Source organism: Pyxicephalus adspersus, chromosome 1 (assembly GCF_032062135.1).
Source record: "Pyxicephalus adspersus chromosome 1, UCB_Pads_2.0, whole genome shotgun sequence".
Lineage (NCBI taxonomy): Eukaryota > Metazoa > Chordata > Amphibia > Anura > Pyxicephalidae > Pyxicephalus > Pyxicephalus adspersus.
In genome coordinates this window covers 23636033-23649520 of record NC_092858.1, presented here as the reverse complement: position 1 = coordinate 23649520, position 13488 = coordinate 23636033, and the positions used below count along the sequence as shown (strand labels likewise).

The 13488-nt window shown below is 38.0% G+C and overlaps 1 protein-coding gene across 3 annotated transcripts in view; it reads right to left on the bottom strand.

Moving 5' to 3' along the window:
* SUPT20H (SPT20 homolog, SAGA complex component) overlaps positions 1–13488 on the bottom strand; it is a 44489-nt gene that overhangs the window by 1729 nt on the left and 29272 nt on the right. For 2 of the 3 annotated variants that reach the window (XM_072403978.1, XM_072403987.1), the window contains exons 20-24: positions 13067–13233; positions 12175–12230; positions 8849–8986; positions 5908–6013; positions 3180–3301 (exon numbers count right to left, since the gene is read on the bottom strand). In XM_072403978.1, the coding sequence (XP_072260079.1) occupies positions 3180–3301; positions 5908–6013; positions 8849–8986; positions 12175–12230; positions 13067–13233 (589 nt within the window). The remainder of the gene's footprint in view (positions 1–3179; positions 3302–5907; positions 6014–8848; positions 8987–12174; positions 12231–13066; positions 13234–13488) is intronic. The other variant, XM_072403994.1, reaches the window with a different exon arrangement.

The following is a 13488-nucleotide window of genomic DNA, read 5'->3' as shown; positions in this document are numbered from 1 at the left end:
GGTCCTTCTAGTAAAGCATGAAATATGCAAGAGGCTGCAGGCAGCATTCACACAGCAAACACCCTGCCAAGCATTTCCATTGATTTGGCTTAATAAACCCGTCTGTCCCTGCCCTGTGGGAAAGCATGCCGCCAGCCACCAGCTTTTGATGCCTGGCATAGCTTTTTTATAGTGTTACACATTTATAGAAACATAGATGCTATACTAAGAGCTCTTCTTTAACAGGGTCTTGCGAGTGTTAGGTTAAAATTTTATAATGCTTACCACAGCTATGTTGTTATTTAAATTTAGATCTTGGCATGCTGTCTACATTTACAGTACAGAGTTGCCAGTGTGTGTACACATAAACCTAACCTATAAGGAAATCCTAATCGAGGATATCCTAGCCTTGTGTCTGAAGACCTAGTCAGCACCCCTTCCTAAACACAGCATGTGCACCCTCTGTTCACCGATTTACCATGGGCCCCAATGATCTCCATACACACCTGTCCGTGTTACACCAAAATCTTTGCTGTGTGGGCCTTGTGCTGGGTGTCCTCTTCTTGAAAATCTTCACAGATGGTTCTGCTCCTATCATGCTGCAATCTGTTTATTCCATTGGGTCGTTGAATCTATGCCCTTAAAACCCAACTACAGCCAAAAAATTATCGCAGGTGATTATAGTATTCCTCTTTGGGGTGAGGGACAGTAATTAGACACCCCAAGAAGCAATGAAGAATAGGCTAGGGCAGGGGTCTGCAAACTCTGGCTTTTAGGCCAGATACAGCCTAGCCCGTAGTTCGTTCCAGCCTAACGCCCCCTGGCTGATCGGGCGGGGGATCCCGAGCCGTGGGTTGCTGGTGGATCGGCCAGGGGGCGTTAGGAACTACCTCTTCCGTCCCTTGCAGTTGCTCCCCTATTTACCGTGGCCGGCGTTGAATCTTCTGCCACGGTAATTAGAGAAAGCTCCCTGAAGGTAAATCCCTCTCCTCCCCAATGCATACAGAGGAGAGGGATTTCACTTCAGGGGGCGTTCCCTGGTGATGGGTGGAGCCATTAGGGCGGGCCGGACCTAGTGTGCTCCTGCCCACCCCATAAATGGCCTACTGGCCATAAAACTTTGCCAACCCCTGGGCTAGGGATTTGTCAAAAGTTATTGGCATCTTTCGGCCAGCTGATAAGATGATTTTCCAACCCAGTTCCAAGCATTCATGCAAAAAAGACCAATTCACAGATCTTTCCTGATCTGTGATTGAATGCTTCAGCAATGGCCAAGCAAGCCACTCAGGAAAAATAAAAGATGAGAGCTGTCGGTTGCACCAAACGGCTGTAAAAATTAGACTTGCCCCTGGCTTGTTTAAATACAGTATTACTCAGATACTCAACCTATTTCAAGGGACTGGGATCAAAAACCAATGAATTCCATGTTAGCAGCCCCTGGATTATAAGAAAGCACCATGTTGGTGTAGCTATGGAGGGGTATCGATCACAGGACCAGTTATTCCTTCACTATGGATCATAGCCATTGAGATGCCGCATACAATTCATCCACACAGCTCAAAATGACAAAGAAAGTGTATATAAACCCAGGAGCAAAATTATAATCTATATATATATATTCAAATAAATATAATGCAGCTTTCCAGTCCTTGGATGGGATGACTGCATTTTATTTTCATCTGTTGATCCTGACAGTACACTTGTCCTAGGATGACAGCACTCACCTATTAAAGAATACAATACAGTGAGATGTCACTCTATGGAAGTGTGTTGGGACTACAGAATACCCTCCCTTCTCCATAACATGGGGGGGATCTGTACTCCACAGACAAAGCTGGGGAAATAATGGTAAATTATAACAATGCAGCACAAAAAGTAATTAGCTCACAAACATTACTGTCAGGAACAACAGCTATTTTCTTGCACTGATCACACAGAAGTAACAAAACACTCAATGTTACACCTGATAGACCAAAAGAGAATAAAACAGAACTTAAATGGGTTTACACACACATCTTTGTTTTTCATTTATGCAAGCTGGCAGAAGCAGGAATAGAATTCAGTTGATTGTGGATATTAATATATGTAAAAATCACTTTGGCTGGGGAATTTTTTTTTTTTTATATTACCCAAGGGAAACATCCCCGCACTAGAAAGTTTCACATGCAGAGAGTTGCATTTTGCATGCACTTGTCCTAATCCTGAAGTTGTACAATTCATTTATCAGCCAAACACATTCCATGTGCATTAAAACAAAAGCTGTGCAAAGTCTTACAGCTCATTTACTGTAAAATACAGCCACAGTCTGAGTAGAAAAGTCTATTACCAGCATGTTATAAAGAGAAGGACCCTCTTCGGCTGTGTGGAAGCAGCGGCCCTTATGCAGAGGTCTGACATTCCCCCATGATGAGCCAGACCTATAGCGCTGTATTTAACAAAGCTTGTGCTTTCTGCAGATTGGATAGGTCTGGCTAAGGTTACATACACACGTCAGATGATTCTCGTCCGATATTAGACGAGAATCTGGCGTGTACAGCGCTTAACATCTGTTGTTCCGACAACCGTCCTGTCGGATTGAAGAACGATTGTAATGAGAGTAAAGGGGAGAAAGCGCAGCGGAGTGCTGCTCCGTCGTTCTTCCCCTCCCTTCTCCATGGAGCAGAATGGCACTGTATGTACAGATCCTTTCCAACACCAATTATTGCATGTGTGTATGCAGGCCTAAGCAGGAGGCATCATTGGCACACAAAGAGCAAGGAACCTTCTTTATACCGTCAGTGCACTGACATGCTAAACCTTAACCATTACCAGACCAGTTTTTCTCCATCCAAACCGGGATTTTGTTTGGTACCCATTAGTAATATTGAAGAAGAAGCACAAACTTTTTAAAGCAAGAGAACAGAAGAAAACTCAGTGTTAGATGCTGGCACTTACAAAATGATTATGTGGTCAGAAACACTAGCGTCACATGTCAACTATCCAATGACTGTTGAATTCTGTAAATTTGTTGTGGCTAATTGTAGTAAAATTACATCCTAACAGGACATGAATTCTAAATAACACAGACCGGAGGTGGTTAAACAAAATGAACTGTAAGGCTTTTTTTTGATGCACTTGGAATGTATTTTGCATTAAGTTCAAGAGGGCTTTAAATGTAAATTTGTGTTTTGTATCCCCATTATCACAGATCTATGGATTACTTGGATATGCTGCTTTTGCTGCTGCATGGCTTGGTGCTGCAGTTGTAAGGCAGGAGAGAGCTGCAGATTCTGGTATGGACGACCTTGCCCGGGCCTATTCACAGAGCCCAGCTGGGGTAACACTACGGAGAGGAGAAGGGAAGAGTAGGCAGGTCAAAGGGCAACAGAGATGAAAACACAGACACTGAAATTGTGGGGATGATTCATATAAGATTAGTGGGTAGCTGGCAAATTTGCTATAAATGGATAGAAATCCTACACAGGATTGTTGAATATTTACCCCTAGGAACAGATTTGCAAACTATACCTTAACCCAAAAATGGAAAATGTTTGAAACATTCATCAATTTTGTAGGTTATAAGGTGAATGTGCTTTTTGCCAGTAGGGAAAAGATAGAACCTGTATGGTTCCTAGTGGGGATATTTTACCTTCCTTCCAACTTGGCAGGAATTGAGGGAAGAGAGAAATAGGCTGCAAATACACAACAATGGATTGATATGCCTTTTGTTACAATAATACCACAATGCACCACACACGCTACAAAAAAATGACAGGGGGGTGGTGGGCTTAATTATAAAAATAACGTCTTGCATTATGTACCTCCCACAAAAGTGTATGCATAGATAAACTTCCTGAGTCAGTAATGGTTAAAACCTGCTGTGTTACCATTAAGGAAATCTCTCTTCTGCACTTACCATCCCACCAGAGGCACAACAGGGAAGTTAAAGAAAATCTCCCAAAAATACTGCTGTTTATTAAAGGTAATCTAGGAGTTTACATTATGAAATGTCTTTGTACTTTAAGGTTTTGGATCTTATTAGTAGACCTGAACACGTTGTGGATGTAGGAATGTTACTAAAGTACAATTAAATTACATATCTCCCATCCTATTGTGTGTAAAATTCCCCCACCTACTAGATTGTAAGCTCTTCGGGGCAGGGTCCTCTCCTCCTGTATCACTGTCTGTATTAGTCTGTCATTTGCAATCCCTATTTAATGTACATCGCTGCGTAATATGTTGGCGCTATATAAATCCTGTTTAATAATAATAATAATAATCATATTATTATTCAATGTCTCAGGAACCCTGGATAAATGGGAACATGGCTACCTGCACTGCTACATGTGCACAGCAGAGGGCAACAGGAAACCAAATATTTTCTCCTAAAATAGTGAAATTGAAAAAATCTATATTAGGCATGAAATCAATCTCCTACAACCCCTGGAAATGCATCTTGGGATTTTCTTTTAAACATTTGGAAACAACTTTACCTATTTTTTTTAATTTTTGTTTTAAACTAAAAGCAATGCAGATGTTTTCAAGCTGCTGTACTGTACGCTTAGGAAATTCAAGTCATGTAAATCTTTATGATCTATTCCCATAACAAGAGACAGCTAGTAGTTTGTGGAAATGGGTTTACTTGGATTGGAAAATATATGTTCTTCTTAATTCCTCACAATTATTCAAAGGTTTCTTTTGTACACATATTTAGTAAAACACATGGGCATACACATGTCTCTAAGAATGACTTGTTTCTTGCAGAAATCTGCTAATACAAGTAGCAGCTGCCACATTGCTCACTGTACTTATAAATTTAATGGGGATACACAGGAGTATGACCCACCCAGTAGACACATAAAGAAAACAGGAATGCGGAATGCTAGCCTGATATTCCAAAAGAAAACATTTTACACCTATAAAAATGTTAGAATTGGCCAATTTAGTAAGAAACGCTCTTTAAGATGGACGGTTCCGAATTTGGATTGAGGGAGGCAGAGTTTGGTCATCCTCTCTCTGACCAGCCATGATGATTAGATTTATGGTTAGTTAGATGGCATTAAATCGTTATGTCAATCTAAAAGCATTTTGAAACAGATGTGGACAACGCCAGCCATCATTTTTTCCTTAGAGAAGGTTCTCTTTATAGGCTTTGAGCACCTGTAGGCAACTTAGTCACCTAAGAAAAAGTTTGCTGTAGAAGACGACTCCTAATACACGCATGGTGGCCAATCCTACCTAAGCTAAATGCAAAAGCGGATCTCCAGCAGACTCTTCTAAATGTTTCGGTTGTCTAGTCCTCCCCTGCAGGCTCACTTGCAGTGGTCATAGGGAGCAACCACAGGGACATCTGGAACTTTTTGACACTGCAAATTCTGCTGGAGGTCACAGCAAAAAGTGAGCACTCACCACCTGCTGTACAAGATATTATTAGGAGTCTTCCTTTGTAGGCTAATTTTTTTTCTTTTAAGCAAGTGGCTTTAAGGTTGCAATAGTTAGGACAGGTAATTATTAATAGTTCACCAGGATTCCCTTGCAAGGGGATTTGTAAGGTGTACAATAGACCTTTTTGGGGTCATTATGAACTATGGAGGCAGTGTGGGTATTGTGTGAAATTCCATGACAGCCTGACATGATATCCTTAGACCACCCAGAGGTAATAGTAATAGTTCTCAGTAAACTGATGTTAGTATGTTCTTATAAAACATAAAAGTGTGAATATCATCTCAGCTGATTGATAAGAATGTGACAGATCATAACTATCAGCAGAAAGACCTGGGAATGCCTGTGAAGAGCTCCCAGCAATACACAGGTAAGTGATTTTTTATAAGGGGAGTGGATTTCCACTTTTGCTGCATGACTGATGAGTACAGCCTGGGTCAATAGGCTGGTGTTGAGTTGGGGTGTTGAAATGTATGTCATTAGGGAATAGAGTATAGGAATACATACCAGCTGCCTGCTGAGGCATAAAACCACCTACTCCTGTTAGATTAATGACAGCTGCTTGTTGTGAAGATAAAGTCTGTTCTTGGCTGCTAGAACCTTGTTCCATTGCCTGACAGGGTGAAAACAAAGAGCAGATGACTAAAAACCATTTCACTTTTCAAAAAATCTTTTCAAAATGCAGGGTATATTCTTTGTAAATACAGGATGTTTATTTGCAATGATCAGTATTCAGTAATCACTGAATACCAAAGCTGCCTAATAACTACACATGTATAAGGATAGTTGTGTGCTGTTTGCCCTGCAAAGGTGGGTTCTACCATTAATAACAGCCACTTTTCATGCAAAGTGAATGTCTCTTCAAAGGGCCAAAAAGCTCCCCTATACGCACATAAATAGCATTCCACTGATGCTTCATCTCTCTCCACAATTGCCCAGAATACTCAGTATGGATGAGCATGTGACCTGCTTCTCTGAAACCGCGATCAGGTCTATCATCTAACCCATTGTTTCTCAACCAGGGTTCCTCCAAAGTTTGCTAGGGGTTACTTGAGCAATGAGCAGTTTGTTTCTCTCAGGTCAGTTGAACTGACACCAATGAACTTTTTGGCTATCCAATGTAAGGGTGACATTCTTCCCACTAAACACCATTGTACTAGGGAACCCCTGCTATAATTACTAAGACCTGAAAGTTATTTGAAGGGTTCACCCATGTAAAAAAAAGTTGAGAAATGCTGATCTAACCACTAGGTCCATGCACTGCCACATGACCAGCAGAATGACACCACTTCTCCCTAGGGTTACTGTCATTTTAGTAATTAAAAATAAGTAATGTCAAGTAATTTCAGTGACGGCTGCAGAGTAGGAAGAAGAGGCAAAAAGTGCCTATAACACAGAGTATAGAGGGGTTAAGGGCTCTTTGCAAAGAGACAGTCATTTTTCCCTGCTTGGCATATGGGGTTCCTCTAAACAAACCTGGAACTCTAATAATTTTGAGAGAATCTCATGAAGCATTCAGTACATACTTAAAGCTTCCAGGTATGGGGGAACATGTGACCCCCTATAGGGAGACCCCTCTCAAGCCTAGTAGCCAAATACCAGGCTCCAACACAGTTATCCAATAAGAAGGGGAAATACTTTCTACCTGTGTATTCGTCAACACAAACAATGATTTATACTACACTTTACCATATTAAAAATACACCCGACAAGTGAAGTGTATACTTTCATTCCATAAAATAAATATGATGTGGCATAGGATTGTCTCCCTATAAAGCAGATTGTAAGCATGACCTGCTACTGGCCAAGTGGTGTATGGATGATATTTAATGACCAAAGACGGTTGTATGAAATTCGCTCTAAAAGGTGTTTTACCATCTCTAAGGAATGCAGACATACACTACAGCTGTGCACTCCTGAATATTTTAGTATACTTGAAAAACTTTTTTAAGTTTTAAAATATTATTTACAAGTTGGCTTTGAAGTTGCTTTTTAAAGTGGCAATGTACCCAGAAGCAATTTTTCTATTAACTTTTTACAATGTATGGGTTTTCCAGAGGCAGATTAAGAAACAAGCACAAATTATTGGAGTTTTATCAGACAAAAAAAATAAGAAATTAGGTCCTGTCAAAATAACAGAAAATGGTCCATGTGTTTTTAATGAAACAATGGAAATGCAGATTATGGCCTGATTATTTGATCACTCTAAAAAATAATCGATTATGCATGGAATGGCAAAGGAGGGGTGCGTGTAATTATATACAGTATATATTTTTTACATATCTGTACACAATCAAAATATTGGGGAAGCTATATGTGAAAACCTGAGTACACCCCATGATTCAATAGCTTGTAGAATCGTCTTTTGCAGCAATTAATTGTTTCTGTTGCTCAGATCTTTGTGTAGGAATTTTGGACCAGCCATCTTAACATTGTTTTAGTTAATTGAGGTTTGCAGGCAGTTGTTTATGAATACCTCTCTTAAAGACCCCCCCCCTCAAGAATTTTGAACGGGTCTAGGGCTGGACTTTAAATGGACCATTGCAACAAATCAATTCCTTTCTTTTTGTGGATTTAATGGTGTGGTGGTTGGGAGCATTGTCCTATTGCATGACTCAAATTTCAGATGTCACACAGATGGCCTTACATTTGACTCTAAAATACTTTGGTATGCAGAGGAGTTGGGTTTTTTGTAATTTCTCTGAGCTTTGAATGTTATGACTTTGGGGTAAATGTGCTGGGATGTCCACTACTGGGAGAACTGGAAACTGTCTTGAATGTTTTACACTTCTGAATAATGAATTCTCATTGTAAAATGCTGGACTTCATATTCTTTGAAAATATCCTTACAACCCTTCCCAGATTGATAGGCAGCAACAATTGCTTTTCTCATATCATTGCAGATGTCTTTCCTTGTCGGCATTGTGTTAACACACACCTCAAAGGTCCAGACCAGCTAACAGTCTAAACTTTTTAGAGGTGGTCAGACTTGTTAATGATCAGTTAATTAAGTGTATATGTTGACTGCTGCTGGCTGCAATTACCCTCTTAACTGCTATGGAAGTGGTAAGGGTATACTTAATTTTTCACACACTGCAATTAGACTTTGTCTTTGGTAAATATATAATTCCAAGGTGTACTAAGTCTGGTTGTTCATCTGATGTTGTATTTACCCAACTTTAGGATCTGCCAAGTACCAAGTTTATGTCCTAATATGCAAAACCCCAGAATTGAAAGGAGGTTTTTTTTCTCATGGCTGTATAATGTGTAAGATATATTCATTGGTACAAAGTAACAGAGCTGTTCCCAGGTGACAGTCTCATGTAGCTTAAGGTGATCAATGTAAGACAAGGTGGGTGACACAGGGTGTTCTTACAAAATATGTGTAAAGCTGATTCAAGGTTATAAGAAGTACAATCTTGTGTATGTATACCCTGACAGAACTTACCGATGGTAACAGTCCCAGTTGATCTCCCTGGTGCTGGGGACTAGACGTGGCTGGCTGCTGGGACTGCTGAGGTGAATACTGTGAGAGCTGAGGCTGCTGTTGTTGCATTGGGTTGAATATGAGTGAACCGCCAGGAAGCTGTTTCAAAGACGATACCCACTTTGAGAAACGTGCAGTGCACTTCATTGCAGAGTATGTTCACACAACATAGTAAATCTTTAAGCTTCTAAAAGCTTTACCTAGCTACAGGTTATAGGAAACACAGTATTTGCAGTGCTTTGTAGGATTAAATCAGTTTTTAGCCATTCCTTATATAGTGTTGGACCAAAACAACAGATTAGGACAGAGTAAGGTCCTCCAAACTTGAACCCTCTAAGCTGCTTTTTTTCTATTCATTGGACAACATGCTCAACTCGCAAAGCATTAACACCAGCACAAGGCTTTATTTTCAGTTTAGTTTTACATTTTACTGAACTGGATTAAAATTATTTTCTACAAAAGTTACCATCCAGATACTTATGCTGTGTGTTAGCTTTCTGAATTGTAAAGCTGAATGTTCTATAGATTGATAAATGATCAATGAAGTGTGCCATTGGCCCGGTGATCTGTGAAGTTTATATAGGAGTTTTTCTTATGGTAAAATCAACATACAACCTATGGGTTTTGGTTCTACCATTGGATGAATTCACAGAAGGCTGAATCCACTAAACATTACCATTTCTCAAGGAGTCTTGCCTACTTCACATTTAGGTATGTAGGTATGGTCATACACTAGAGATTATTGTGACATAAGTCTTTACATTGGAACTATAGCTGGAAACTCTAGTTTTTGATTGAGAAGTAGAAATAAGAACTTCATCCAGACCTTTATTGACGGACGTATTGACTGCATTACAGAGATTACCCCCAATGGAGGCAAATAACCTCATACCTGAAAATCTTTTATAATTATTAAAAAAAATAATAATAAAAAGATGTTATTTGAATATCACATTTTTTTATCAGTTGAACCCCTTTTTGTGTAAATATCCAAAAACCTTAAAATTTGCTACTGGGTGCTACACAGTGCCGGGTGAATCACTCATCTGACATTCTATATACCAGTTATTTTCAACCAGTATGGTTCTTTAGGAGAATTGTTTGGGGTCCCTTGACCTCTGGTTGATTGGAATGCCATTTCATATTGCCTGGCTAGTTCCAGGGCCAAAGCCTCTTGGCAGAGCCAGCTATATACACCAAGGACTGCTTTAGCTGTCTGTACATGTGTCATTCTCCACTGACCCCCACTGAATTGGTTTTTAGAAGTGACTCCCTAAAGTTGTTTCTTGTGGGTAACAATGTTGAGAAAAGCTAGTCAACAGTGTTCCCCTTTGCTCCTCCCCCAGCGGCTATACAAAAGGTTATGTAGTGAAGCGAGGAGAAGGCAAAGATCAGTCAGTACAGAGAGTTAGACACATAGGGCCTGATTTATTAAAGCTTTCCAAGACTGGAGAAATTATACGATCAAGGGGGAACCTGAGTGATCCAGCAAATGATTTTTAAGAAATGGATTTCTTAAAAATCATTTGCTATTAGCAGCAAAAGTTTTCAATCCTGGACCAGATCTGTTCCAGTTTTGCTGGATCAACCTGGTTCTCCCATGATAGCGAGGTGAAACCATGTTATTGGATACAAAGATTGTTAAACTGGGTAGCATGAACATATTTATAATGCTCTCCATTAATCTTTGCTGTAAACACTGCATACAAGAGTGTCCTTTGAAAAGTGACCTAGAAGTTACTCACACTATGGCCCTGATTATGAAAGCTCTCCAAGGCTGGAGGGAATACACTTTCAGAAGTGAACTGGGTGATCCAGAAAACATGGAATGGATTTTTAAAAATCATTTGCTATTTGCTAGCAAATGTTTTGAATCCTGGACCAGATCCATTCCAGGTTTGCTGGATCACCCGGCTTCACTGATGAAAGTGTATTCTCTCCAGCCTTGGAGAACTTTCATAAATCAGGGTCTATATGTGGATGGCTGACATAAAAAAATGTAAAAGCTATAAAACCTTCCAATATGTGCCTATCTGGGCTTTACCCTATGCTACTAATATCACCATTTCATTTACAGGATACAAAAAATATGAACCAAAAAGCAGCCCTATCTCAACTTCCTCAAACAATTTAAGGATTTTGTGCTTTACTATTAAGGGTTTTTTTTTTTATATATAAAGAAGTAATCTGGCATTCACTAAACATTCTCTGATGGATAATCAATCACCAGCATTGAAAACACATGGGCCTGGAAGAGACTTAACCAGAGAAATTTTGGTAAATGTCAAATATAAACAGATTTCTAAATGTTTTAAGAGTTAAGTAAGAGTTCAATTTCTAATTTATTATAATTTATTATATGTCCCACTTCAGATGTTACTGTGGGGCTGAAAATGATATTTTTATATATATCTACGTCTTAGAACAGGGCAGGTTTGGGCTGTCCCTTGTGGCTTTGTTGCAATTTTTTTAGTTTAGGCTTACTACAGCTAAATACCACCATAGTTTTTTTTAGTTTTTAGTTATATAAAATTTTTTTTGTGTTATTCTGGAACAAAAGGAATCTATGATTGAATAAGTGTGAGCCTACCAGTGCTCAGTTACATGTTTTAGAAATACAGAACAAAAACACAGTTCACAGAGAATATATCATAGTTTTTGATATTTTGCCCTCTACTAAATTACAGGCAAGTATAGAAAAAAAAATATTATTTTCATTTTCATAAGGAAGGCATGCTGCATATAAATATTTCATATTTTCATAAGCAGCCAGCAAGTGGTGATCCTAGCTCTATTTCACATATTTTTCAAGGATTTATTAGCTCCATTTGTTTAAAACAAAAATGTTTACAGAGCTCAAGAACTGAATTAGGCACCAGTGGCCCACTCCTGTACCATACAACAATCATAGAGGGTCTGAACAGAAACAGACCCACAAGGTTCTGAAAATCTAGTGTTCTGGTGAATTTCCTGTAATATATATATTTATATTTATAAAGGAATAATTTGACCCAAAGCTAATATAGCTTTCCTTTAAAAACACATCTGTCTTTAGATTTTCTTGATATGGATGACAACAAAAAACACAACCTTTTGTGAGACCTCACAAAACTATAAATTTTAAATATAACTGCTGATGATTAAGAATTGGTCATGATTAAGAAATTATGATTTTTTTTTTTTGTATCACGGTTAAGTTAATGTTTTTACTTTATCTGTTGTCATGTAACAAAATAACTGAAACAATGGTACCCTTGAGTTTTTTTTTTAAACTATGCCATAATTACCTGTAGTAGATTTAATGGTCTCAAACTGGAAGTATTTTTTATGCCAAAGGGCCCACCTGTTGAAGAAAAGTCTTTTGTTTAAAATCCAAACAAATCAATTGAGGAATATAGGTTTATATTTTATATAAAAATTTAGAATATTCTAGGTATTGTTTGAGAACTGTAAGCCATATAGAGAGCTGGAAATACTTTTTAAATCTTTTATTAAAAATCTATTTGTGGAATCGTAGTTACGATAATGTAATATTAATATTGCATGTCCGATGAATAGTTTTGATATGTTCAAAAAAAGTGTCAATGACACAAATAAATATTTAAACTTTGCATGGCATTACAATTTCTATACATTGGTGGTAAAAAAATATTTCCCAAAGAATGATTTTTTTTTACTGACACACAACTGGTAAGATTGGTCCCAATTCTACATATTTGAATAATGTAAATATTATTAATATATTAATATGTGATGGTGTTGTTTGTACAATGCAAACATCTATAGATTAAATGTATTTATATATTTTTTCTTTTTTTTAATACAAGAAAAATAAAATGAATACCAATAATATTCACTACATCTATATTTTTTTATTAGTAATCTATATTTATTTGAAATAAAATTATTTATAAAGCTAATGTTAACATATGCATTAGCTATAAAATGTATCTAAACTGTGCAATTGTGCATAAAATGAAAATCCAAATTTAGAAAAGTCTTTTCATTCATTACTAAAGAATTTTAGTATCAAATTATGATTCCAATTCCAAAAGGATATGTTAAAAAATAAATTATAAATCTCTCAATAAAAGCTAAATCTAAAAATCTACATAAATGTTCACATTTTAGAGCACAGTAATATCACCAAACCGCCACCAACAACTAAATGATACTAACCTGCCTGAGAGGCAGACTGCATGGCAGCCGGCAATGTGCCTGGCATTGTACCTGGCACCAGGCCTCCTGGAGGTAAAATGCCACTCAGATTTATCCCTGCGGGGGCTATGGCACCAGTACTACACCCCAGCATGGTATTTGAGCCACTCATCAATGCCTGTGGGCCACTGTGGAACAGGAAAGAAAGGAATATTAATTCTACAGAAATTTGTGGAGTAAAAAAGGGAGACTAAAAAAATGCAATGAGGAAACTATCAACATGTAGGATTAGGACTTTGTCTTATTAACCAATGGGCCTTTTATAAATACCATTAAATAAATGTCATGTCAATTGTGTCTAATTTTCTATGCTTAGGCAATAAAAAGTGTAATTTCCAAAAAATATGTAATTTGTCATTGAGCGTGTGTAATGTTGGCAAAAC